A 25,829-nucleotide genomic window follows, 5' to 3' on the forward strand; every position below is an offset into this window, starting at 1 on the left:
CCAAAGATAGCCCCTTGGTTGAAATTAAATGTATTTCTGTTATTTTTAATGATTGGCTCAAAGAAGTGTGAAAGAGAATTTACATCTGCTCATTATCCAAGGACTTCTCAGGAGAACTAGACTATTCCTGCATGTCCCAAGAGTTTAAGATCAAACACATTTTACCCTTCCGGCCCAGATGTAGATACGCCCAGAATGCCACATGGGCTCTAGACATTCGGTAGGGAACCAGAAAAGAAACAAAGGCTTCATCTGCATGTGGCACGGGTGGAACCCTGGGGACAGGACGTTAAGCACCTGCCACTCACCTGCTGTCTCCCCCCCAGCCTCCTTCCCTTTGTCCTTTCCTTCTCTCCATCTGCTCAGTCGTGTCTGACTCTTCATGACCCCAGGACTGTAGCCCGCCAGGCTCCTCTGTCCGTGGGATTTCCCAGGCAAGAATCCTGGAGTGGGCTGCCTTCTCCAGGGGATCTTCCCGACCCAGGGATCTCTTCCATCTCCTGTACCGGCAAGCAGATTCTTTACCACTGCACCAGCTGGGAAGCCCTTCTTTCCATCAACCAAGGAATATTTGCTAAACGCCTAGTAAATGCCAGGTTTTCTGCTAGGGTAAGCTTGCCCCATCTCTCAGTGGCTTCCTCCTTACAAGATTTTGTCACCTAATTTGTCCACCCTCTGCTTTGGGAATATGTCCTTAGTTTTTCTGATCTTCTTGTTCTGGTCTGACTATCACAGATCCTTGCCTCTCCCTAGACGTTTCTCTCGTTGGGGGATTAAATCTTGGAAAATGCTGGTGACTTCTTCAATCGTCTTCTGTCTCCCCATTGCTCTGTGGCAGGAACTAGGACTCTATTGAACTGGGTGTTGGTGTGACTTTCCCACCGCCACCCCCCCCCCAGGTAAGTTCTCTGTGCCTACATTTTGGTTTTCCAAGAAAAAATGGTCTTTGGTTGGATCTTTGTTTTGTCACTTTAAGAAAAACAAAACAAAACAAAACACTAGCCATACGGCTTATAACCTGAAGATACAGTTTCTCTTGGTGGCCTGCTTCAGAACAATCCAGGTCTCACTGTGCTTTTCAGACGTTCATCAGTGTCTGAGCTGTGGGCCTCATTACCCTGGAGAAGAGATTTCGTTTCTCTCTTTTCCTCTTTTTTAATTTTGATGTTTTGGGTGTCTTTTGTGGAGGACTGCCAAATGCAGTGCTTTTACTCAGTCATCTTGTCTAGAAGTCCTGACTTAGGCAGATTAAATGGAATTTGTCAAGGCACTTAAATGTCACACGAGGTAACCATTGCTCAGCCTCACTTACACACAGGGAAATAAATTCCAATTTTTTCCCAGTCATTTCTAGATTAGTATAGGTAGCTTATGAATCAGAGAAGGCAATGGCACCCCCACTCCAGTACTCTTGCTTGGAAAATCCCATGGACGGAGGACCCTGGTGGGCTACAGTCCATGGGGTCACGAAGAGTCAGACACAACTGATCGACTTCACTTTCACTTTTCACTTTCATGCATTGGAGAAGGAAATGGCAACCCACTCCAGTGTTCTTGCCTGGAGAATCTCAGGGATGGGGGAGCCTGGTGGGCTGCCGTCTATGGGGTCGCACAGAGTCAGGCACGACTGAAGCGACTTAGCAGCAGCTTATGAATTATTTTAAAGATCAGGGTAAATTGATAACCAATTGCTCAGTCACTCAGTGGCATCTGACTCTTTGCAACCCCATGGACTGCAGCCCACCGGGCTCCTCTGTCCATGGAATTTTCCCAGTGAGAATACTTGAGTGGGGTGCCATTTCCTATTCCAGGGTATTTTCCCAACCCAGGGATAGAACCCATGTCTCTTGCATCTCCTGGCAGGAGAATTCTTTATAATAGTGTCACCTGGGAAGCCCTGATAACTAATTATGGATCCTTAATAATACTAAACAAAGGTTTAGCAGAAACCTAAGGTTTTTTTTTTAGCTTTTTGCTAAAGCTGAAACTCCAGTACTTTGGCTACCTCATGCGAAGAGTTGACTCATCAGAAAAGACTCTGATGCTGGGAGGGATTGGAGGCAGCAGGAGAAGGGGGCGACAGAGGATGAGACGGCTGGATGGCATCATCAACTCGATGGACAAGAGTTTGAGTGAACTCCGGGAGTTGGTGATGGACAGGGAGGCCTGGCGTGCTGCGATTCATGGGGTCAGAAAGAGTCGGACATGACTGAGCGACTGAACTGAACTGAACTGAACTAAGGTCACTTCATTTAATCTGTAGACTTGAATCTTTCTGACCCAGGGGTTGAACCTACATCTCCTGTTTCTCCTGCTTTGCAGGCAGATCCTTTACCACCAAGGTACCAGGGAAGGTCAGGGAGGAGTTTACCTGCCTCTTTCCCTGGTGGCTCAGAAGGAAAAGAATCCACCTGCCATGCAGGGGACTCAGCACAGGGGGGTTCGAGCCCTGGGTCAGGAAGATCCCCAGAGAAAGAAATGGCAACCTGCTCCAGGATTCTTGCCTGGGAAATCCCATGGACAGAGGAGGAGCCTGGTGGCCACAGTCCATCAAGTAACAGAGAGTTGGACACAACTCAGTGACTAACACTTTCACTTTGACTGTGAACCTCCGGGAATGTGAATGATGCAGTTTGGGAAGGATGGCCTGGCAGCTAGGCAAAAATATCCAGGCGATAGGTTCTCCATTGATGAGGAAGTGTTGCAGACTCGTAAAATGTAAGTTTCTCGGGGTCCTGAGTCAGTGAAGGATTGAGGTGTCCACTGGAGAATCATCCATACCAAGCATAGCAGATCAATGGCGCTGACCAGTTTGTCTGTCTGGAAATCGTTTCTTTGGTGGCATGTGGAAGCTGGTAGACAAGACAGAGACAGCTTCCCCCATCCTTTCACTTCCTAAGAAGGACTTGCCACCGTGTTAATCTTTCAGCAGCTCTTACAACAGATCACCCTGGTGTATCTTCATCTTCCTGGGTGAGTCTGACTTTTGCACATGGAGACCAGTACCTTGGAGACCCTACGGTACCAAATCCAGCCCAGTCAACAAAATTCATGGAACAGGTGTGCTTCCACGACTAGGAGAGCACTTTGACCAATCAGCTAGCAGAAAGCTCATGAGATACAGGTAGAAGTTTCACAACTAACCAGGCTTCCATTTCCTTAGCAGATTGCACTTCCTCTTTGCAGCACAAACTCAAATTACGTGGCCAAAATATGGTTGGAATAGACAACCTACCTGGATTCCAGACTTGCCTGATTCTGTGGAACTGGAAATAGGGGCAGATCCTGAGATGGAAGAAAATGTGCCTTGCAGAAGTCAGAGGAATGAAGCTGTCCACGCTGAGTCTGTGAATGAATCTATCAGGATGCCTGTTTCTTCTGGGGCACTGTGGAAAGTGATTAATTCCTGGCCTCCCCTGACTCCACTCTGCCATCAGGGGTGGAGAGACAGCAGCATTGCCCACTGTAAAGTAAGACTGTATAACAAGGCGAACAGAGCACCCTGGGTCAAGTTGCAGCAGGAGCCATGGCAATACACGGGAATGAGTCAACGCAGGATTAGAACAAAGAATGTAATTCATGGAACCCTCTCAAATGTACATGTTGGGATGTGCTGAACCGTCAGCCTGAGTGGGTATGTAGCAGCATGCGAAGGTGATTTACATACATGTGAACTCATGCCCAGAGAGCCAATGTGACTTGCAGATTTACAACCCCAGAATCATGGGAGATGCACACAGAGGCAGACACAACCTGTAGTAAACAAAACCCAGGAATGCCCTTGACAACTGTTGAACATTTAGTGAAATAAGACAGAGTTCGGGTGAAACTGGTTCCTTGAACTGCCAAGGACCAGGCCTGAGTTCCCTTCCTAAGAGGATGAAAAGATTGCACTATTGCAGATGAGGGTGGTAATTTGGACTCAACTCAACTGGAAGAGTTTAGGAATGTGGACAGAAGTGTTACTTTGAATCTATCTGCCTTCCAGGAGCCTACTTCACTGGGCTTCCCCCTATAAACACCCTGCCCACTCCTCAAAATCCACTGTGTCTTCCTTCCCCTTCTTTCCAGCCCTCCCTTATGTCTCCTGTGTCTTCTTCTTTGACATTTTTTTTAAATTTAAACTTTATTTTCTATTAGGATATAGCTGATTAACAACATCGTGAACACTGAATGGACCAGCTGTGTACACATACATGTATCCTGTCTCCCCTACACTCCCCTCCCATCCAGGCTGCCACACGACATTGAACAGAGTTCCCTGTGCTGTACAGGAGGCCTCTGTTGGTTATCCATTTAAAATATTGCAGTGTGTACATGTCCATCCCAAACTCTCACATCCATTCATGACTACTGGGAAAACCATAGATTTGACTAGACGGACCTTTGTCAGCCACGTCTCTGCTTTTGAACACACTGTCTAGGTTTGTCCAGGAACAAATGGACTCGGGGGCTGGCATGCTGCAGCCCTTGGGGTCCAAAGAGTCAGATACCACTGAGCAACTGAACTGAGCTGAAGGTTTATCATGCCTTTTCTTCCAAGGAGCAAGCACCTTCTAATTTCGTGGCTGCAGTCACCACCCGCAGTGATCTCTAGACATTGTCAAACATTCCGGCATAGCAAACTTCCTGGTGTAGGCAAGATGGGTGCCTTGCTGTTATCAAGCTACACCTTAGGTCTCCAGTATCTAGACATTTGCTTGCAGTGGGTACTCTGCGTGCAAAGTCCTGGCTACCACCTCTATCCATTCAAATCTTACTCATCATTTCAGCTTTATCTTCAAAGCTCCCGTGACACCCAAATCCTCTCTGTTCTAACCAGTTTCCCTGAATACAAGTATTTTCCTTCACCTTTGGATCACCATAGCACTTGATATATTTCATAAACCATTTCCCTTACTTTGACCTTTGTCCTTAAATCTGACTACTAAAGAAATACACAGAAGCAACTTTTGAACCCATTATATAAACATATAAATATTAATGGCATAACTTACATAAGCTACTCTCTATTCTGTTTGAATTTTACTTCCTTTATTCTCTTTTTGCCTCCAGCAAATCTGTTGTATCTTTGTGTATAAAATTTTTACTGGTGTGTAAACACTAAAAGAAAGAAATCTTTATATAATTATCTCAAACTCACTGATGAATACACTGTTATGCTCTCTTTTATCAAATGTGATAGAAAACAAACCATAGCCTCTTTGCAGAGGAGAAAAAGACAGACTAGAGTTAGCTGGACCTCAGAACCAGCTGATCCTTCCTCTTCCTTTTTTACTTGAAGAAACTGGAATCTGGGAGGAGGAAGTGGCTTTCCCAAAATGGTAGGTCTGGCTTGTGATTGTCAAGATAAGTTCCCAGGGCTCCTGTTCAGAGCTCTGTGCTAGACCAGTTGTTCCTCGTGTGGGGTCTATGTGTCCGCTTCTGGTGCAATTGGGAACTTGTTAGAAATGCAACTTTTGGGGTCCCGTTCCCAAGCCGACGACTTAAAAAGACTGGGGTGAGGTACCACTTTTCTATGCTGTCTCGTGTAGGAGATCTCAAACTCCGGTGCATCAGAGTGACTCAGGGAGGTCCTTCCCACGTGCAGCAGTGGGTGCGTGGTAAGCTGGTGTGGGTTCACACCAGACTGTGAAGGCTGCTGTGTTCAACATCAAATTAACAACCTGACCGAGTTCCTGCCATTGACAGCCTAATCCAGATTCCGCTGTTGACATGGTAAATTTTGTCTTCCACTTAAATCACTGGAGTGTCTGTTTCATCTTAATTTATGGAGCATAATGAATTTACATCACATTTAAAATAAAAACCACTAAAATTCATTCAGCTCTGAGTTTTATCATGTTCTGTAGGGCTGCAGAAATGCTGAACACAGGCACATTTGTCTTGGTGGAAAAAAATAGACAAAAATGCAAACGAGTTCTAGGCATTTTCAGAATGATCTGTTTAAACACAATTGTTAAATATATAAGGACAACTTCTAAAATTAAAGAACAAGAACATACATGCAAAAGCCAATAGAAGAGAAAACAAAGACAAACACATTAATATACTAATGGACAGAGAAGAAAGAAAGGAGAAGTAAGGGAAACAGAGACTATGTGAATATGCATAATAGTCATAGATATTCTCCTCAAATTTGAGGTGAAAACCAGGCATGTAAAAATAATCAGACATAAAAAGATAGAGAATAAAAGGGAGGGGGAAAAATATATTGGGTAAATACAAAAAAACAAAACAAAACAACAAACCCAAGCTGTAAAACACCATTACCACATTAATGTCTGACAAAAAATAATATAAGACAAAAAGATAATTATTTTACTTTATAAAGTTACAATTTCCTATGATTTAACAATTAATATGAATAATATATCATTCATGATGATTTAACATATATCAATATATCATGTATCAATATGCCATAATAATATACCATAACTTAATAATATATCATTGAGATACACAGGAAGCAAGAACCATTAATACAAGTAAAAATGAACTATTCTACCATTATGGTAGAGACCTAAACACACTTAGTAGTTAAGAGATTAAGCAAATAAAAAATATTTAAGGGTATTGAATATTTTAATTATATAATGATATAATTAACAGTTCTATAAATATATAGACATTGATCCTAACAAAGTATAAATATATATTTTTTGAGTCATGGTACCTTCATAAAAACTGGCCATTATGTTTTAAAGAAAATAATATGTTTTCTGACCACTACTGCTGCTGCTGCTGCTAAGTCACTTCAGTCGTGTCCTGACTCTGTGTGACCCCATAGACGGCAGCCCACCAGGCTTCCCCGTCCCTGGGATTCTCCAGGCAAGAACGCTGGAGTGGGTTGCCATTTCCTTCTTCAATGCATGAAAGTGAAAAGTGAAAGTGAAGTCGCTCAGTCGTGTCCGACTCTTATCGACCCCATGGATTGCAGCCTACCAGGCCCCTCCGTCCATGGGATTTTCCAGGCAAGAGTACTGGAGTGGGGTGCCATCGCCTTCCCCATTTCTGACCACAGTTAAATAAAATTAGATATTAAAAGCACAAAGAATGAGCCTCCTTATACACACACACATAGCCACACAAAAAATTAACAAGTAAGTCCAACTGGACGTTTTAAAAGACTTCTGTTTGATAAACTTTGGGTTATTACAAAGTACTTAGAAACTTAAAAAAAAATGAGAATGTTATAGATTCAAAAACTTATGGATTTTGGCAAAAACAGTACTCAGATGATATTTTATAGACTATTCATTGTCATAAAACAAAGAAAACAAGAAGAGGAAAAATGAGCTATAAGTTCATCTCTACAATCTTAATTAGACCTAAAAAAGGTATATTTTTACTGTACAAAATGAAAATTATAAATAGATTATAAAGAAATAATCACACACAAACCCATTATAATTATTACTTCCTTGCCTGTAACCATAGCACATATAGTAAGCAAAAATACTTCAGGTCAAATGACTCAAATTATACGATGTTTGTACAGTTTCTGGGCTGAATTTCCCCTTCGAATCTGACCAATGTCACAAGCGAGACTCCTTAAAAATGAGCGCCCTGAGGGGACTGCCTGATGGTCCGTGGCTGAGCCTCTGTGCTCCCAATGCAGGGGGCCCAGGTTCCATCCTCGGCCAGCGAACCAGATCCCGCGTGCTGTGACTAAAGGTCCCCCGTGCCCAAACTAAGACCCGGTGCAGCCAAATTAATAAACTAAATCTGTTTAAAAAGAGAAAAAAAAAAAAAAAAGAAAATGAAGGCCCTGAGCATCATCACGAGGGCATTTAGTTTGGTGTGTGTGTGAGTTATGGTGGAGGGTTGGACAAAAGGAACCTCCTCGTAATTTTTCGTCAGAAATTCTGCTTTCTTTTAAAATAAATTCTTTCTTTCTAGTTCAAAAAGAAAATAGATGGTTCATTTTAGCAGTTTTCCAGAAATCTTTCGGTGACATGAAAATTTGGTGATGATTTGGCCTGCAAAATGAAGTGATGAAGGTGGTGAAGGAAAAAAAAAAAAGTATATATATATATATGTGTGTGTGTGTGTATATATATATCTCCACAAGGAAACGATAGGGAAAGAATCCCTCAGAGTCCAATGAGGGGAAATCAGTTTGGGCTCTGAGGTTCATAGAGGAGGTCTCCTTACATAATGAACTCGGATAGAAATACCACCCCACTGCTGCCAAAGGGCAAGGCTGCTTTCGTTTGGCTGGAAGGTCCAAGACCCAACCTTTTGCATGTGGGAGGCAGTTGTGTTTGGGATCGATAAAACCATTTTGTTCGGCAGTAGGAATTTGGGGCACTGAATGCATTTCTTGTTCAGGCATTGACCCTATTAGGAGGTATGCCAGGAGATTGCACTCTTCTCTCATAAAGAACCAGAATAAAAAATGACCAGCATGTCCGAACAAGCTGTGAAATCCTATCCCTTTCGCCCCCTGAACAGAGTCCAGTGCCCCGAGATAAAGGAAATCCATTCTGTAATCTGATAGGTTTGTTACTGAGCATTTTGCCAAGAACAATGACTTCCCTTCACATAGTGCCAGGGTCCAGGTGCATGAACTTCACCTGATAAACTCTAGTACAAAAACAAACAAACAAAAAAACCCACCTTGGCATTTAAGGCATATACTATAACAGGACAGGTAATGTGATGGATTTTCTCAGCAAGAGCGAGAATACTGTGCTTGCATTTCTGGCACAGACTCTGTGTTGGAGGTCTTTTAGTTTGATAGCCAAGGTCAGAGCACAGATATAGAAATCTAAAATTAGATTACTGTAATTGTTCTCATTCTCTTCAGGCCACTGAAAGCTCTTTGAAAAGAGGACCTTTGACTCTCCAATACTCATGGTGGTTCTAGGCGCTTGCTGCCTTGTCAATATTTCCCAAATGAATTCTCTTTTCTTTCTTGGTGGACTTAAATGTTGTGAGTTTGGGCTTCCAGGTGGCTCAGTGGTAATGAATCTGCCTGCAGTGCAGGAGATGTAAGAGATGCGGGTTCAGTCCCTGGGTTGGGAAGAGCCCCTGGAGAAGGGAATGGCAACCCACTCCAGTGTTCTTGCCTGGAGAATCCCGTGGACAGAGGAGCCTGGTGGGCTGCAAAGAGTCAAACATGACTGAAGTGACTTAGCACGCACACACAACTGATTTTCATAACCATTTTAACACCAGAGTCAGTCTAGTTTTTCAAACAGAACTAGGTGGACCAGTCACTTTTTTTCAACCTGCAGGCTGCCAGCTCTTCCAAAGAGGAAAATCCTTTTATATTGTATTCATATAAAAGATTTACCTCAAAGGAAACCTTCATCTCGGGCCCTCCCTCCTTGTAAAATGATGAAAGGTTAGTCCTTCAAGAGCACAGACAGTGCAGATGCACAGACGACAAATAAAGGCGTATCCTTGCTTACCAGACACACCTTGGACCTTTGCATTTTCCTTTTTCAGTAAGTCCTATACTGCACAGAGCTTCATGCAAATCACTGGCAGGAAATAGCAACCTAAAGTCCTTTTTAAATCATGCCAATATGCAGGTTCAGGATTGCCTTGTGCATGGATGGTAGGAAGAATCAGTAACTTGGGCCATCCATCCATTAGAAGGTAGAAAGAACAGGGTCAGGCTCTGAAAGCTTTCTCCCAGGTGAGTATTGCAACAGGAGCATTGAGGTATTCGCATTTTGATGCCCCATCTCTTCACTCTGAAAGGAGCTTGTTTATTGCAAGTAGCAACAGGATTTAAAAAAAAAAGAATTTTGTTGGCCTTCTCCACTAATTGCTGTTTTGGCATTCTCCTGTCCACTTCTTTTTTATTACCCTAGAAAATGATGATAAATCTATAGAACGTTTAAGACTGGTGCACACCTGAAGGCAGAGCAATTTCGGTCGGTTCCAGTGAGCTTGAGACGGCCCTATACGAGCAGACACTGAAAGTGGGCTTGGTTTTAAGAAACTTTACAATGAGATGTCAGGTAGGAGCCAGGGCAAGGCAGAATTTCCTGAGCGAGCCTCACTGCCTTATCTTAGTAAATCTGTGCTTCGCTTCAATTAAACCTTACACAGAGACTCCTGCTGAAAAAGTTCAAATGTTTCGAAATAGATAGAAGCAAGCTATAGACTGAGGCAAAAATACATACCGTATTTATCATCCAACACAGCTTTTTATATAATTACATCCTTGTGCACGTTTTATTTTTGGTTCCTGAAGAAAGTCGCTCAGATGAAATTAACGAATATGCGGGAGAAGGTGCTCCGGTGCTTCTTTTAGTTTCTATGGCAACCCTGGGGCATCTTCTTCAGCTGTCTCATTGACTGAGTATGCCCAAGTGAGGAGGGCTGGGACTTTCAGCTGAGCCTGGAAAGGCAGGGAGGAGAGCTCAGGCCACAAAAAAGAGCTCACTGCTGGACCGAAGAAAACCCCTGGCGTGTAGGATGCGCTTTCCCTGGTTTTCATATGAATGGTTGCCATCTGAGTGTGCTTTTGCCAAATGTTGGGAGGGTTGGGTCTGCACGTGCCTTTGAAATATCTCTATTGGTAAATGATCTATTTTTATGGGTCTAAGTACCTAATGCCTAATATTTATATATTTTAAAGGCAACTCTTAAAATTGAGGGCAGGAGGAGAAGGGAGCGACAGAGGATGAGATGGCTGCATGGCAGCACCGACCCAATGGACTTGAGTTTGAACAAACTCCGGGAGGTGGTGAAGGACAGGGAAACATGCTGTGCTGCAGTCCATGGAGTCACGAAGAGTCCTACAGGACTGAGCAACTGAGCAAGATGCATTTTACTGAAATACACTCTGTCTGCAGGATCAAATAAAAAATTGCTTACCTGGGACTTTAGAAGTAGAAGTAAGTTAGCAAAGAGTTGAAAAACAAAAGCCAAATAAAGCTACACAGTGTGAGATTCCATTCATTTGTTGGTTATATGGGAGTGAACCCAATACCAGCCCAAAGGCAAAGATCATTTCACAGACCGAATCTAAGCAGAGTCTGGGGTCAGAGTGGCGCTAGTGGTAAAGAATCAGCCTGCCAATACAGGAGACACAGGGGATGCAGGTTGGATCCCCGGCTGGGAAGATCCCCTGGAGTAGGAAATGGTAACCCACCCCAGTATTCTTGCCTGAAGAATTCCATGGACAGAGGAGCCTGGAAGGCTGCACTCCATGGGGTCACAAAGAACTGGACACGACTGAGTGACTAACACAGACACAGATTATTAGACAGAAAGTTTTTATATATAAAACTCAATTTTAAGAGAAAGTGTACAACAGTTCCACCCATTTTCCAAACTATGACCTCTTAAAGACAAAGTCCATACCGAAAACTTCAAGTAACCAGAACCATAACATAATTCCTCAGTACATTTTTGGTCAAATTGAATTGAATTTTCTAGAAGTCAAACCACGTAACAGAGTCGACCCTTCAGAATGCAATCTCACACCAGAAACAAGGGACTTCTGAAAATTAGTACCATCACCACAAAAACCCAAAGCTGGAACCTCATCTTTGTGTGGTTCTCAGTCATATGACCTGTAGGATGGATTATCTGATTTCCTCAAAGCAGCAGGGAGAAGCAAGTCCCTGAATGACGCTAGGCCAAAGCAGCAGCTGTCTGTTCAATGGACAGACTTCAACACACCCCACCCCCACCCCCAGAAAGAGGTGCCCCTCGCAGCCTGAATCACAAAAGGAAACATTAAATAATACACACTGCTCTTTGAATGAGGCAGAGAATTGTATAATATTTTAGCAAACCATCCCTTCAAAACAATGAATGCCCTCGAGGCCACAAATTTCAGTTACTCGAGGAGAACCACTTACGTGTAATTATTCATCATTATTATTCTTACTGTTTAGTAACGCTCGTGCAGAATCTGGCTCATCTTCCTAAACTCCTCCCTTCCACAGGCTCCTTAACTGTCCCTCTTTTCACTTCCCAACTGTTTCTCCTCTGGCTTCCAAAGCAGGTGACTGACTTTTCAGTTCTAGGACTGCCTATATTGCATGCTTGGGAAATCCTTCATCCCAGGCAAACCAGGGCAGCTGGTCACCCTAGTCCAGAGCCAGACAATACGGGAGTTCTGTTGCACCCATGACAGCTAGGTATGGCCTTATAATAACGTAACAAGTTTTGAGCCACTACAACAAGACTCATATAGTAGCTCAAATCATCAGATCCTTAAGGTCCTTGATCCAAACTATTTTGGAAAAAAAAAAAAACTGGCTTCTTGAAATATGCTAATCATGGGCTTAGTTCTTCATTTAAAATGCGTAAAACTAGGCTTCTTTTCCTGTATTTTTTCCTTCCTCCTTTCTTTTTCTTCTTCCCATCCTTCCTTCTTCCCTTTCTTTCTTCTTTCAATTTAGGAAACCAAATCTGATTGATGCAGTCAGTGTTTCGAGCTTTAAAATGGACATTGCTAGAGAGAAAGATGCTTTCTCCTTTGGGAGCATTACCTGGGGGGCTGTTCCTTTAAAAGGCTGCAGTTGGGAGGTCTTATTCGGCTGTCACTAAGAAGAAGCCCTAAGGAGAAAAACTCTGAAATTCCACCCTTGATTTTTCCTTTTGTATATATACATATGCGTGTGTGTATATACATTTTTTATAGTGGTGAGACATATATATATATGTCTATATATTTCTTTTTTTTTTAAGTACTGGTGAGACCCATAAAGCATTGAACTTGTTGCCTGGAGTCACCATTATGCATCTTGTTGAATGGGACCAGCCACCAGGAGGCTCTCCCTAAACTTGGCGGCTCCCAGCTGGAGGAAAACAGAAGCCTGTGATGTGGTGAGGTGCCTGCCGCTTGGTTAGTAACAGGGCTTTGTGGTTTCACCTCGGGACAGGCCTCAGCAATTGCTAGTTAATTGAAATTAATCTGAAGTTTGAAATGTACCCACATCCCACAACTGAAGCTGAAATTTGTCATTAGTCTACCTTTGTGAGCTGTGCCCTCTCCCCAGAAACCGAGGGAGCAATCGTGGAGCAGGTTCTGAAGGAGGTGGGGGGTCCTGTGTTCACGGACTCTATGCAGACAAAAGGCATGTGTGTTCCCCACCGAAGAGAATAACAACGGAGAAGCAGAAAGGCCTGAGACAAAATGCTGAAACTCGCCAAGAAGGCCTCCACATGGAAAGCAGAGAGTAGTGATGAGAAAGCCCAGATAAACGGCCCCAGTTGTTCTTCAATTGAAGTACAGTTGATTTACACATATGTGTACAACTGAATCGCTTTGCTATGTAGCAGAAATTAGCACAACACTATAAATCAACCAAACTTCATATACATATATATTCTTTTTCATCTTCTTTTCCATTACGGTTTATCTTGGGGTACTGAATACAGCTCCTTGTGTTATAGAGTAGGACCTTGTTGCTGATCTAGCCTTTAGGTAACAGTTTGCACCAGCTGACCCCAGACTCCCAGGCCACCCAGCCCCCAGCCCCGCCCCCTGGCAGCCACAAGTCTGCTCTCCCAGTCTGAGAGTCTGTTCCTGGTTCATGGCTAAGTTCGTTTGCGTCAGACTCCATACATAAGTGACATCACATGGTGTTCGTCTTTCTCTTCCTGACTTACTTCACTTGTATGATCATCTCTAGGTTCATCCATGTTGCTGCAAGTTAAATGTCTTCTGTTTAAATCTCAGCTCTAATTCCTAATAGCTGTGTGTATTCACAAAAGACACTCAACCTCCCTGAGCCTCAGTAGCCTCATTTATTAAATAAGGATAATAATAGTGCAGACGCCACTAAGATTAAATTATTTAATACTCATAAAGAGCTTAGAACCACTTTGAATCACACTAAGGACTTTATTGAAGGAAAAATATTTGTTAAAAGGAAAAATATCGAGTATTTATTAAAGGAAAAATTTTAAGGAGCAATCCATATTTCAGAATGGAGATTTTCCGCAGTGTTTCCACTGGTGAAAAACAGTTAAGCTATTCAAAATCTGCCAGAGGAATTGATGTTTTCTCTGAGACCCACATATCCTTGGTAACTATGTTCTCTAAAACACCTATAGAGCTTAGTGGATTAAATGAAATTTAGAGGCAGATAAAACCTGCATTTGAGTATCAGCTCAATGATTCATTAGCTTTAAAATCCAGCCTTGGTTTCTTCATCTATAACAGAGGTCAATAAATTATAGGCCATGGGCCAAGTCTGGCCCACCACCTGTTTTAAGTAAAGTTCTATTGTAATACAGCTGCACCTTTTTTTCATATTATCTGTGGCTGCTTTTGTAGTATGAGGGCAGAGCTGCATGGTGGAGACAAAGAACTGTTTCACAAAGCCAAAAATGTTTACTATCTGGCCTTTGATGGGACATATTTGCCAACTCTGATTTATTATACGGGAATATAACAACCTGATTTGGTTTTGGGGAAATGAGCTAATATAAAGCTGAACCCTACACAGAGTTAAGCTCAACAAAGTAACTTTTATCATTACACAGAGGCTTAAAATCTAAGCCTTCTATTCAATAGTTTTTTGTTATTTTTGTTTGCTTGTTTTTTGGTTGTTTCTCTCTCCTCTCCACCCAGGGCATTCTGTCCACAAACAAAATCCGGGCCCGACTTCCTCCTACTGGGATTAAGGTAACTTGCCACTGCCCCACGCCTGTTCTGGAGATTTCTATGGTCCCATTCATCCCATCTATCCGGGTTTATGTCCTCTCATTTGGGAACCTTTGGTTTCTATCTGAGATGCTACAAGAATCACACAGAGAGCCCAAAAATTTCTTGCACTGATTTGTTTTCAATTTTTAACTTTTTATTTAGAAATAATAAAATAAGACATAATATATAAAAATATGTACAATCCATGGTTTGTGCAGTACATTAGGAAGACTTCAGATACAAAAAGATAGGAAATGGGAAGATGATAATTCAGGATTGTCAAAGACTGGGGTTGTTCAGTTCACTGCAGCCCAGAGCTTGAAACCCAACATAACTAGAAAAGGGATTTGTTGGGAGTAAGTGACTATGCAACACTTGTTTTTTTTAAAACAACCTTAACTTTATTAGATACAGAGTGAAAAAAAATCCACTCTGCTTCTCAGAACAGGCTTTTTGCTTTTACTGTGTGGCTTATCATCAAATATGAACCGACATTTGTTTTCTTGCCAGGGTAACAATATTCAGGGGACAAAATGCACTGAATAAACACCGAGGTTTGAGATGGGAGCTGACAGGGAAGAAAGGACAGGAAGGGACGAATAATGCACTGATAGAATTAAAAAAAAAAAAATAGGTAAAACAAACTGAACAAATTGTCATCAGGAATTTGGAAATGACTTCAGAGTTACGGTGACATCCTTAAAATGTCTGATTCAAGTATAATCCTAGAGGGATAGAAAACTATTAATATTCCTTTCTCAATAATCAAAATAGAATTCACTTTGTCTACCTTTTATTTAAAAATAGGATACCCAGGAATCTAAACCTCCTCCCAAAAATATAATGCCCATCCAGTTACGGGCACAGATTCTTCACAAGGGGATAACTCCTAAATAAATTCAGTGGGGGTTTGCTTGCAACAGAGAAGCAACAAGAATCTGGCAACAGACCCCAGATACTCAGTGTGAGTGTCTTCAGTCTGCTTTCCCACGACATGTGTGCACTAAGTAAGGAGACCCAGTCAATAAAGACCAAGGTTCTGAAGGTAAAATGCAGCAAAAAAAAAAAAAACATTGTGCATTACTGTGTCTTGGCTCTTGACAAAAAAAAAAAACAAACACAAAAATTGCCATTTAAAGCTTGTAACTGTTAAAATACTAATACCTAGAAAAAGTTTTCAAATGAACAGTCCATGCTGAAATAAATAACAGGAGAACATAGCAAGACAAACCTTATAAGGCTGGTAAATATTTGCTAAAACCATGCTAACCGGTAGCATACAGGTACTAGCTCTCAGAAATTGCTGCACTGAAATTATACTTTCTATGGCAATTTTCTTCCCTTTACAGACTTCTATTTACATTTGGCTTTAAATATGAAAATATCTGATAAACTTTATAAAATGTACACTTTAAAAACATAGCTTCTGCAAAATTTTCTTGAAAAAAAAAAAAAAACAAACCTGTGCACCAGAAATTTTAATTTTTTTTTTCTCTTTTTAGAAAGAAGTTGCAAGAGTTCCCTCCCTCGTTCTTGCCCCCCTCCATCCGCCCCACTGCAAATATGTCAAGTGTTTAAGTGGCAGCACTGTGCGACAAGAAGGTGCCTTTGTCACCCCCATCCTCCACTGTATCTTCATGTAACTTACAGATCACGGAATACTCTTTGGTTTGATTATTTTCCTTTGCAAAAGTATCGGAATAGCAGCAGCTGAAACCCTCAACACCCTCTCCCTATCAATGGCAGGATGGTCGCCATGTACAGAAGGCTGTACATTCTATGTCCACTCCATCCCAATTCCTCTAAGTCTCTAAACAACTTCCCCCATCGGCCTGTAAGTCTGGACTTCACATATCATCCCCTCGCTTGATGGCTCTAATCTGGTTTCCATGCAAATAACCACACAGGGTTCAAACCCACCGACTCGAAAGGCAGACAAGAGCAGAGACTGTCCTCTGACTGCAGGCACCCCATGCAGATACGGCTGGTCAGGAACCAGAGGCCATCCCAGACACGGGCTGATGAAATACAGGATTCTAGAACAAGCTGTTTTTTAATGGCATACAGGGGTGTAATACCGTAAAGAGAGTTGATTTTGAGACTCCCATTGAAAAAGAAAAAAATCAGTGACCCCAGAATTCACAAATAAGGAACTTTAAACCAAAACAGAGTTCCGTTATATCAAGCTAGAGCGGAAAACCAAACCAAACAAAATGTTCCTAGCGAGTCAGGCAGCCAGGCAGGAGAAGCTTCTGGGAAATGATGTGCCCCAAGTAACAGGCTCCAGGTCTGCACAGGCAAAAGGGATCCACTTGGTTCAAAGACGAGTGTGGATCCACCGGAGGGAAAGGACACTTTTAGACCATTATCTCCTTTACTTGTGACGCTGTTAGGATTGTTGTGGCTCTTGTTGACCCTAAAATACTGAGACATTTTCATTCCTGCTCTCTATCATTTAAAAAAAAAAAAAGGCAATGTTCCCCTTCTTCCTAAATACTTAAGTTGATGAGCTACATCAAAACGGCTCTTCCACATCTTGCTAACTTCTCACTGGGGCATTCACAACCCTCTCAGATATTGGAGGACTCGGTCCAAACAGTCTGATGGGAAGAACCAGCCCACGGGCCAGGCGTGGCATCTTTTAGAAAATAAACTCAAGCCAGAGATGCACCCACCACCAGGGCAAGGAACTCAGCCTGAAGGTTTAAACCTACTGATCTTTCGAGTTGGATGGCTCAGCACGGAGGGTGCCAACTCATGTCGACCTAGGTCTTATCTTCTGGGATAAATTTTGGAATGTGCAAAACATGGAAAAATCCAGAAAAAAAAAATCTAAGGGGTCATCATCATCGCTCAAAGTTGTATTCACCTGTCCAGCACCACCTCGAAGGAAAGGAAAGTTGCTTATATCTTTCGTGTGTGTGTATGTGTGAATTTTACTTTCCCCTGTCTTCTTCCTATGACATGAAAGTTACATGAAAGAGCAAAAAATTAAAAGCACCACACTTAACTCTGTGTGTGATGTTCTATTTTCTCAATAAGGTGCAAAAGGAGAGGGTAGTTCAAGGTCTTGCTGAGGTTCAAAGTTCTTGTCTCTTGATTTCAAGGCAGCCGTGGGGCTTTCTTTCCCTTTTAGTGTAAGCTCCACTGTGCAAAAATGTGCATTATCTTTGGTATTTATTTTAGGTAGTCTAACTAAAAATTTGAGATAACCCATTAACATCTTGGAGGGGAAAAAAAAAACAAAAACAAAAACATTAACAACAGCCCGGAGGCTACCATTTGGCTAGTGTTACATAATGCCCTTATGTAACCAGAGAGACAGACAGCACGAGAGGGAGAGAGAGAATCAATTCTAGCAAACAAATTACTGGCCTCAAAAAATCAGGCTCTCGTTTGGCAGCTAATAGCCAAATACTTGCCACTTTGAAGCGCATATCATGAGCTTTCAACAAAGTTCAACACTGACTTTTTAAATTACACACAAGGAAAAAAAAAAAACTACACTGCAACAATACGACACGTGTTGGTGTAGTTAGCAGCTTTTCAAAAGTTAAGGCAGAGTCTTGCCTTTAAAACATTGAAAAATGTGATGCCATTTAAAAACATTCTTGTTCCCCAAAGAGAAGCGTTCTGGAGAAGTCAAACACCCCACCAACCAAGGCTTGCCTGCAAGTTCAAGTTTGGTTCAAAACACAAAACACAAACACCCCATAACTTATTCTACAACGTGTTATGCGCCTTTGGGCCACGGGGAGGCCTGTTTAGTGCTTTAGGTTCGTCTTCGCGCTTACAGTCTTTCTCTAAAACCACCGCGCTAGCCCCAGTCCCTTGTGGTCACTTGCCTCGAACCACCTGCCCCTGGTACCGTCGTGTGCGTAACTGTTTTGGGCCTTTGACCAACAGACCGTGTTTCAGAGGAAGCACTCCCCAGGAGGACTCAGTCATATCTCCGACTCCCGTCGTAACGGCCTGGGCTCTAGAGGTACACTGGCCTGGTTGTGCAGGTCTATGTCCGGGGGCGTGTCCGTGCTTGTGCTCTCGGGGACCCCGTTCTCACTGTCGTCTTCCTCTTTGCTCGTGAGGGCGACCTCATTTTCGTAGCAAAACGAGTTAGCGTTCGACAGGATGTATTTCTTCTCCGCTAAGTCCCTAGCGCTGCACAGGGGCGTGTTGGGGACTTCGTACGTCTTGTGGAACCTGGAGTAGTCTACTTTGTAGTAGTGTTTCTCCTCGAAGAGCACCGGCTCGTAGCGGTGACCCCAGAGGATCTCGTTGGCCAGGTACGAGCTCCGGCACTGCGTGGTCATGGCCGTGGCCTCCACCATACCCTCGAGGATGACCACGATCTCAAAGTCTGCGTTGTCGATGTCCTGCTTGCTCAGATCGTACAGAGGACTGTCCTCATCGATCTCGTGGACGATGGTGATGGGAGACACCAGAAATATGCGGTCGATGCCGCTGTCGAAGCCCACGTTGATGTCTATCTGATCCAGGGGGATGTACTCCCCCTCGGAGGTGATTCTGGACTTGAGGAGCTGCGCGCGCACGTGCGCCTCCACCAAGTGGCTCTTCCGGAGGTTGCCCACCCGCCACATGAGGCAGAGCTTGCCGTCCCTCATGGCGATCACGGCGTTGTGGCTGAAGACCAGCGTCTCGTTTCTCTTTTTGGGCTTGGCCATCTTGGCCATTACCGCACCGATGATGAAGGCGTCGATGATGCAGCCCACGATGGACTGGAAGACCACCATGAAGACGGCCACAGGGCACTCGTCCGTGACGCAGCGGAAGCCGTAGCCGATGGTGGTCTGCGTCTCGATGGAGAAAAGGAAGGCAGCCGTGAAGCTGTTGACCTCGGACACGCAGGCTTTGCTCTCCTTGGACGCATCCAGGTCCCCGTGGAGCAGCGCGATCAACCAAAACACACAGCCGAAGAAGAGCCAGGAGAGCACAAAAGCCAGGCAGAAGATGACCAGCATCCACCGCCAGCGGATGTCCACGCACGTGGTGAAGATGTCCGCCAGGTACCGCTGGCCCTTCTCGCCCACGTTGATGAACTGCACGTTGCAGTGTCCGTCCTTCTTCACGAAGCGGCTCCTGCACTGCTGGCGGGTGTGGACTTTGCTCTTGCCATTCCCGAATCCGTTGGCCACCGCCAGGGTGGCCAGCTTCATGCCGTCCTCCTCTGAAGAGACGATGCTGTAGCGGTTGGTGCGCACGCTGCCCATCGCTTCTGCTGTGGACGCCAGCGCTTCTGCTTTGGGAAACAGTCTCAGTTTTTGCAAAACCCTTTGGAGAAACAGGTTTGAATGTTCAGTGAGGACCCACACGCACAAAAAAAGAAGGAGGGATGGGGTCTCCAGGGGCCTTGAGATTCTGGCTACCAAGGTCTGTCTCTTGACATGCAGAGTCACCTTAGTAACTCAGCTGACATCCAGAGAACAGGTCCTGCAAAAAAGAGAGAGAGATCTTTTATTACAAAAGAAGTTCATTAGGAAAGGGTTCTACTCTCTAATGCAACAGTTCCTAGCCAGAAACAGAGACAGATACACATCAATGTCCTTTATGCTGAATTGCTGGGGTTTTTATTTCTTTGTGTAGCCCTAAAGAAATAGAAAGAAAATATTTTCCTATATTACTTAAAAACATGATGTGGCTAAACACAGAAGAGGTAGTTGTTCATGAAAATGTTTTTTTCTAACTTTTAAATTTTATATTGGAGTATAGCTGATTGACAATGTTGTGATACTTTCAGGTGGACAGCGAAGGGCCTCAGCCATACTTATACATGTATCCGTTCTCCTCCCAACTCCCCTGCCATCCGGGCTGCCACAGAACATTGAGCGGAGTCCCCTGTGCTGTACAGCAGACTTTTCTTGGTTGTCCATTTTAAATATAGCAGTGCGCACATATCCATCCATCCCTAATTATCCCTTCCCTTCATCCAAAGTCTCAGATTCCTGTTCCCTATTTTTGGCCAGAAATCTAGAATATTCTACTGTCTCCTTTTATGCTCTTCTTTTGCCTTCTCTACTTGCTAGGGTCCCTGGTGATTAAGCAGAAGAAAGACTTTTCTAACTCTCAGGTTTGCCATGAAGCTTTAAGTACTCGGACATGTCAGAGAGCATTTCACATGAATGCAGAATGTTCATATTCATCGGGCAGCAGGTGCATTGTGGAAGAACATGACAGCCCTCAATGACGAGGCTGAAATTCAAAAGCATTGACTAGTTCATTTAACAGACAAAACTGAGCAGACAGCCCTTCCAATCATCTGAAAGGGACGCAGGTTTCTGGAGACATTTTGGGCTTATTCCATCATGTCACACGCTGACAGCAGCCACCAAAAGCGGCAGAAACTCCTGATAACATCTCTGTTCCTGCAAGTGATTCTGACTTGAAGATGCAGGCTCACTCTGGGGGATACAGAGTGATCCTGTTGCTTAGCAATGAGAGACTTGAAATTCTCTGGAGATGGGACTGCCGTGTGTAATGACAGGCAAGGAAGTAAGCACCTTTGTGCTCAAGGATCAGGTCTTCAGTGGATTGAGATAAGGCTGGGACTCATTTCACGGGAGTTCAACTCTGTGTGTTTTCAAACCCAGACACCTCTGTAGCAGTAAGTCACAGGCCCCCCTCAGCTCACTCGCACTTTGCAGCGTTGCTTTCTGACCTCTGTTCCTGTAGAGAAGATGCTCACCTTTACCTAATGTGAACAAATAAACAGCAGTTTCCAGTTTTCCTCTCTCTGCTCATCTCCCGCCCCCTGCACCCCCGCCCCTGTAGTTAAAAATCATCTACTGACTTTTGACTTTTCATGTTTGGTCCAAAGGATATAATTTTTCCTGGATTTGCAAAAGGCTGGGAGAAAGTCTAGGGTGTTTTGACAACCAAATATAAATTTTAAAATGAACACAGCAGAGAAATGAAAAATAGGAGGAATGCTTGACTTTCAAACCACCAAAGCTGTCTCCTGGATTAAAGGGGGACAGTGAACAGCAGATAGACAGGATCAGAGATTCATCGACACCCTGATGACGAAGACACCACTTTTTCTTTCTCCCCCTAAACCGCACTCAGATGAAGCAGTTAACAGAACCACGTGCAACCAGACCAGCTGCAAAGACAGCAAATCACTGATTCCGTTTTCACGCACCCCCGGAGTAAAAAGGCAAGGTGCACTGTCTTTGAAAATGACTTGTTACAGTCGTTTCACTTCTGCCTCTTTATCCAAGTTATTATGCAAGAATGTGCCCCAACACATTTTTCCTGAGATTAGTCATCTGTGAAAATTGCAATGTGTGTTACATTTTGGCAGCTTTTGACACCTGAATGATGCCCGATTTGAAACTGCCTTTGAATTACTTTATAAAAAGAAAGTACTGTGTCTTCTTACCCTTCCACCTGCTTCAATGTTTTGTCTGCTTCCCATGAAGTTTGCTCTTGGACAAAAGAAACAAGACTCTGATTCCTCAGGGTTCTAGACCCTGGACACAGAAAGAATTTTTTTAAACAAAGATTTCAGCTCATTTGGCTCATATGAAACTGCCAAGCCCTTCGACACACACACAAATATAGACAATAATATGACACCAAGTGCAGGTGCATTTTCCAAGAAAGGGGCAGCAGGGAGGCCTCGTTTAAATAGGCTTGTATCTGTGAGTTCTGACTGACTTCAGGATCTTATAAGCTGACACCAAGAAATTCCCTTTTCATGATTCAAAATAATCGTTCCATCTGAGTTACCATTACGGACCAAGAGTAGACAGTCTCAAATTTCATCTGACTGATTTCTGCTCTTTCCAGATTAAAGCATAACAGTCATATGAAATCTAAAGACCGAATTATGACTTTCTAAAAATCCTGACCCCAGGACATTCGTCTGAATTCCACAAAACACGCACGACCAGCTTCCTACGAATGAATAGCTTTCCGCATTTAGATTCTTGAAGAGAGCCTGTATTGAGTGACTATTACTGTCTTATTTCCCTTGCTAATGACAGAATTTGTTCCATATGCGGAGCATCATTTAGAAATTTACCATTTCTGCCTGGAAAGGGGGGGGGAGAGAGATTTTTCTGGCAAAATGGAAACTTTTGTCACCTCCAGCAGATACGTTCCAAAACAGATTCGTGTGTGTATATGTGCACACGCATGATGTGTATTCAGACTTTGGTGGAGCTGATGATACAGCAAAAGCTGAGACGCTGCCAAAGTCTGATAGGGTAACTGTCTTAATATTCCACTCTGAAGACTGTCTTTCCTATTAACCTGCCCACATGCCTGAGTGGCTGCGGGCAAGCAGAAAACTTCCTTGCCTGCACTTCTCACACTGAAAATCACCAATTCATGAGCATCTGGGAAAACACTTTAATTAGGAATAGGGCTTTCGTGCAACTTCATTTTAGGGCCACATTCTAAGTAAGTTCTTGAGAATCATCTGATTAAGAACCGATGAAAACCCCCAGTGATTGCCCTCCTTGAGGGGCACAGCTTGGGAGAATTCACGTGTGATCTGATGAACAATGTGCAAATGCCCCCATTTTCAGCCAGAATATGTAAGGGCCTGAAATAAACTTAATAGACACAAACAATCATTTTTACCCAGGGCATAACCAGTGAGGAAGAAAGTATTTCTGGGAAATGGAGAGGCTACATGTGCTGCTCTTCATGTTAAGACTATTTATAGGCTGAGCCCAAATTAAGCATAAGCAGTGGAAAAAAATACTTCAGGGCTTCCATCTCAAGGTAGATGTTAAAGGAGAGAGAGCTGGAGACAGAGATGAGGCCAAAGAGATAACACGGTGTAATGAATGTATCCAGATCATTTTTACCATCACCGAGATATTCCCAGGATGGATAATCCAAGAACAGAGACATGCTAACCAGGAAGACTAAATGAGAATAAGTGGGCCCCCTCTTATGGTCGTGGTCTGGAGCGGATAAGAAAGTTTCTGAGTAAAGAGAGGAGACAGGGATGGTAAAAGGACTGAACGAGAGGTCTGCTAATGAGTGTTTAGAGCAGCTATTCCCCAGCTGACGCCATATAGACCAGCCTGAGTGTGCTCTGGGCACACGGTTGCTACGAGAGCTCAAGGCTGGCAAAGCAACCTCTCAGAAGCTCAGTAAACAAAAGGGAGGGGGAGGGGCTCTTGGAGAGGAGGGGCACCCACTCATCTATGGGAACCCCACATCTTTCATACTCAACAATGCATATAGCATCACTTGGTATGCGCACATACTGAACTATATATCTCTATAGCAAACAATAATAAAGACTAAAAAAAAAAAAAAAAGTTTGAAACTGTCCTTCTGTCCAGGTAAAGACATGGTCGGTCTTTTATGCTACTCAAAAAGTCATGCAAGGACTCGACAAGGATTGGGCAGCCGGAAAGTCTGAAGGAAGTAGAAGGAAGCAGAAATACCCCGCGTGCTATTTTTTTTAAGGTCAGTTTACAAGAGCTCAGAACAAATATTCCTATGGAGAGCAATAACACAAAAAGAAAGTGCCAGCAGGGGGGAGGGGCAGGGAGTGCAAGCAAAGTGACATGACCTTGACCCCGACTCTGACCCCTCCCACCATCCTTAGAGTCAGTCTCTTAATTCCTCAGCCTGGGGATTTTTCTGGATCATGACAAATAAAAATAAAACACTTGGAGCAGGCGTGAAAGTGAGAGGGAAAAAGCTAGCAAGCATACAGGTAACACAGAGCAGGCATACAGCAGTCCTTAGTGGGAGAAAATGACAGCCTACCGATTACTAACGGAATGAAAGCAAGTGGCACAAAGCAATAGGCACTCTTTGAATACCCAAAACACGCTTTCAAATCAGGCCTGATTTCCTAAAAGGTAAATTCTTGGTTAATAGAAATCCCAGGATTCACAGCCGCATCTTAGTTACCATCCTGCTGACAGGATCACCCAGACACAGACAATAAACTGCCCACTTCCTATCTCGATTTTTTTTCCAACTGTCATGATGACTCTATGTTATGATGCAATCCTTTGCAGAATCAAGTCGTTTCGACCACCGTGCTTCCCTGAAACCTGACCGTCTTCAAATTTCGGTATTAACGTGATTATTCCAAAGAAGAGCAAGCTGCTTAGGGGAGGTGTGCAAGTTTCGCGATCTTAGGGCTCAGATCCAGCGCGAGCTCCCGTTCTCTTCCCCAGCAAAGCAACTTTGAGAGAAGCTCGCTGGGTTTGGAACTCAAGCTACACTTGAAGCAATGACAGAGGGGGTGGGGAGGAAAGACGCCAAGGATCGAGACCGGCGCTGAGTCCCGAGGTTTGCCAAGGTTTGAGACCGGTTTTCTAGACGCATCCACTGCCTTTTTTTTTTTTTTTCCTCCTGAGAGACAGAATCGAACAGAGGCTCCCTCGCCCGGGTCTCCCAACTGAGTATCTCGCTACAGCTGGTGCACTGGAAGTTATGAGCACAAACAGATGCTGCAGAGAAATGTTTCTATTGCTCAACTGTTCCAAGCATGTCTCAGTATTTTTAGCTCTGAGGATGTTCTGGTGCGCACACAAACTCTATAGGCAGGCTCTGGGACTCCGGCGCGTGGGGGAGAACTAAAGGCCGCCTGACAGCTGGGCACCTCTGGGGCGGCCGGGCCGGGCCGGGTCGGGGACGGAAGCCCGAGTCCTCTCCCCGGGACCCACAGGCAAGGAGAGCAAAGGAGGGAAGAAAACACGCAGCAGCCCTTACCTGTTGCTGGCGCAGGAGCATGGGGACATGGAGTGGAAGTGGGGGTTACAGAGGCATGTGAGATCCAGGAGTTTGTACAAGCGAGGGAGCCAAAGCGAACCAGCAATTCCCAAGACCCAGCGGGCCGGCGCCGGGGCGGACTGAGCGCGGGCTGGGTCTCCAGTGCGCTCTGCGCTTTCCTGGGCTCTTTTGAGGCGTCCGCGAGGCACCGGGCCGCCCGGCCCCGCCCCCGGCCGCGCCGGCCAATCGCCGCGCTCCCGGCCCCGCGGGGACCGCGCCGGGGGGAGGATGCTGCGCCCGCGGGGCCCGCGGGGCCGGCGCGAGAACCTGCCGCGGCTCCCGCCCCGCGCGCCCCCAACGCCCGGCCGCCGGGAAGAAGGAGGCGGCCGCGCCCGGCCGGGCCCGCAGCAGGTGGGACGCCGGCGGCCCGGCTCCGGCGGCGGCCTAATTGCAGCCCCGCCTGTGGGCCGAGCTTCCCACCCCG

General features: G+C 44.3%; 1 protein-coding gene across 1 annotated transcript; it reads right to left on the minus strand.

The window, feature by feature from the left end:
- Positions 1-15,221: 15,221 nt before the first annotated feature.
- On the minus strand, positions 15,222-25,513 carry KCNJ2 (potassium inwardly rectifying channel subfamily J member 2; the record flags this gene model as incomplete). Its single annotated transcript, NM_174373.2, is given in 2 exon segments — positions 15,222-20,083; positions 25,346-25,513. A coding segment is annotated over 1 exon segment (1,284 nt).
- Positions 25,514-25,829: the final 316 nt, after the last annotated feature.

Source organism: Bos taurus, chromosome 19, assembly GCF_002263795.3.
Source record: "Bos taurus isolate L1 Dominette 01449 registration number 42190680 breed Hereford chromosome 19, ARS-UCD2.0, whole genome shotgun sequence".
NCBI lineage: Eukaryota > Metazoa > Chordata > Mammalia > Artiodactyla > Bovidae > Bos > Bos taurus.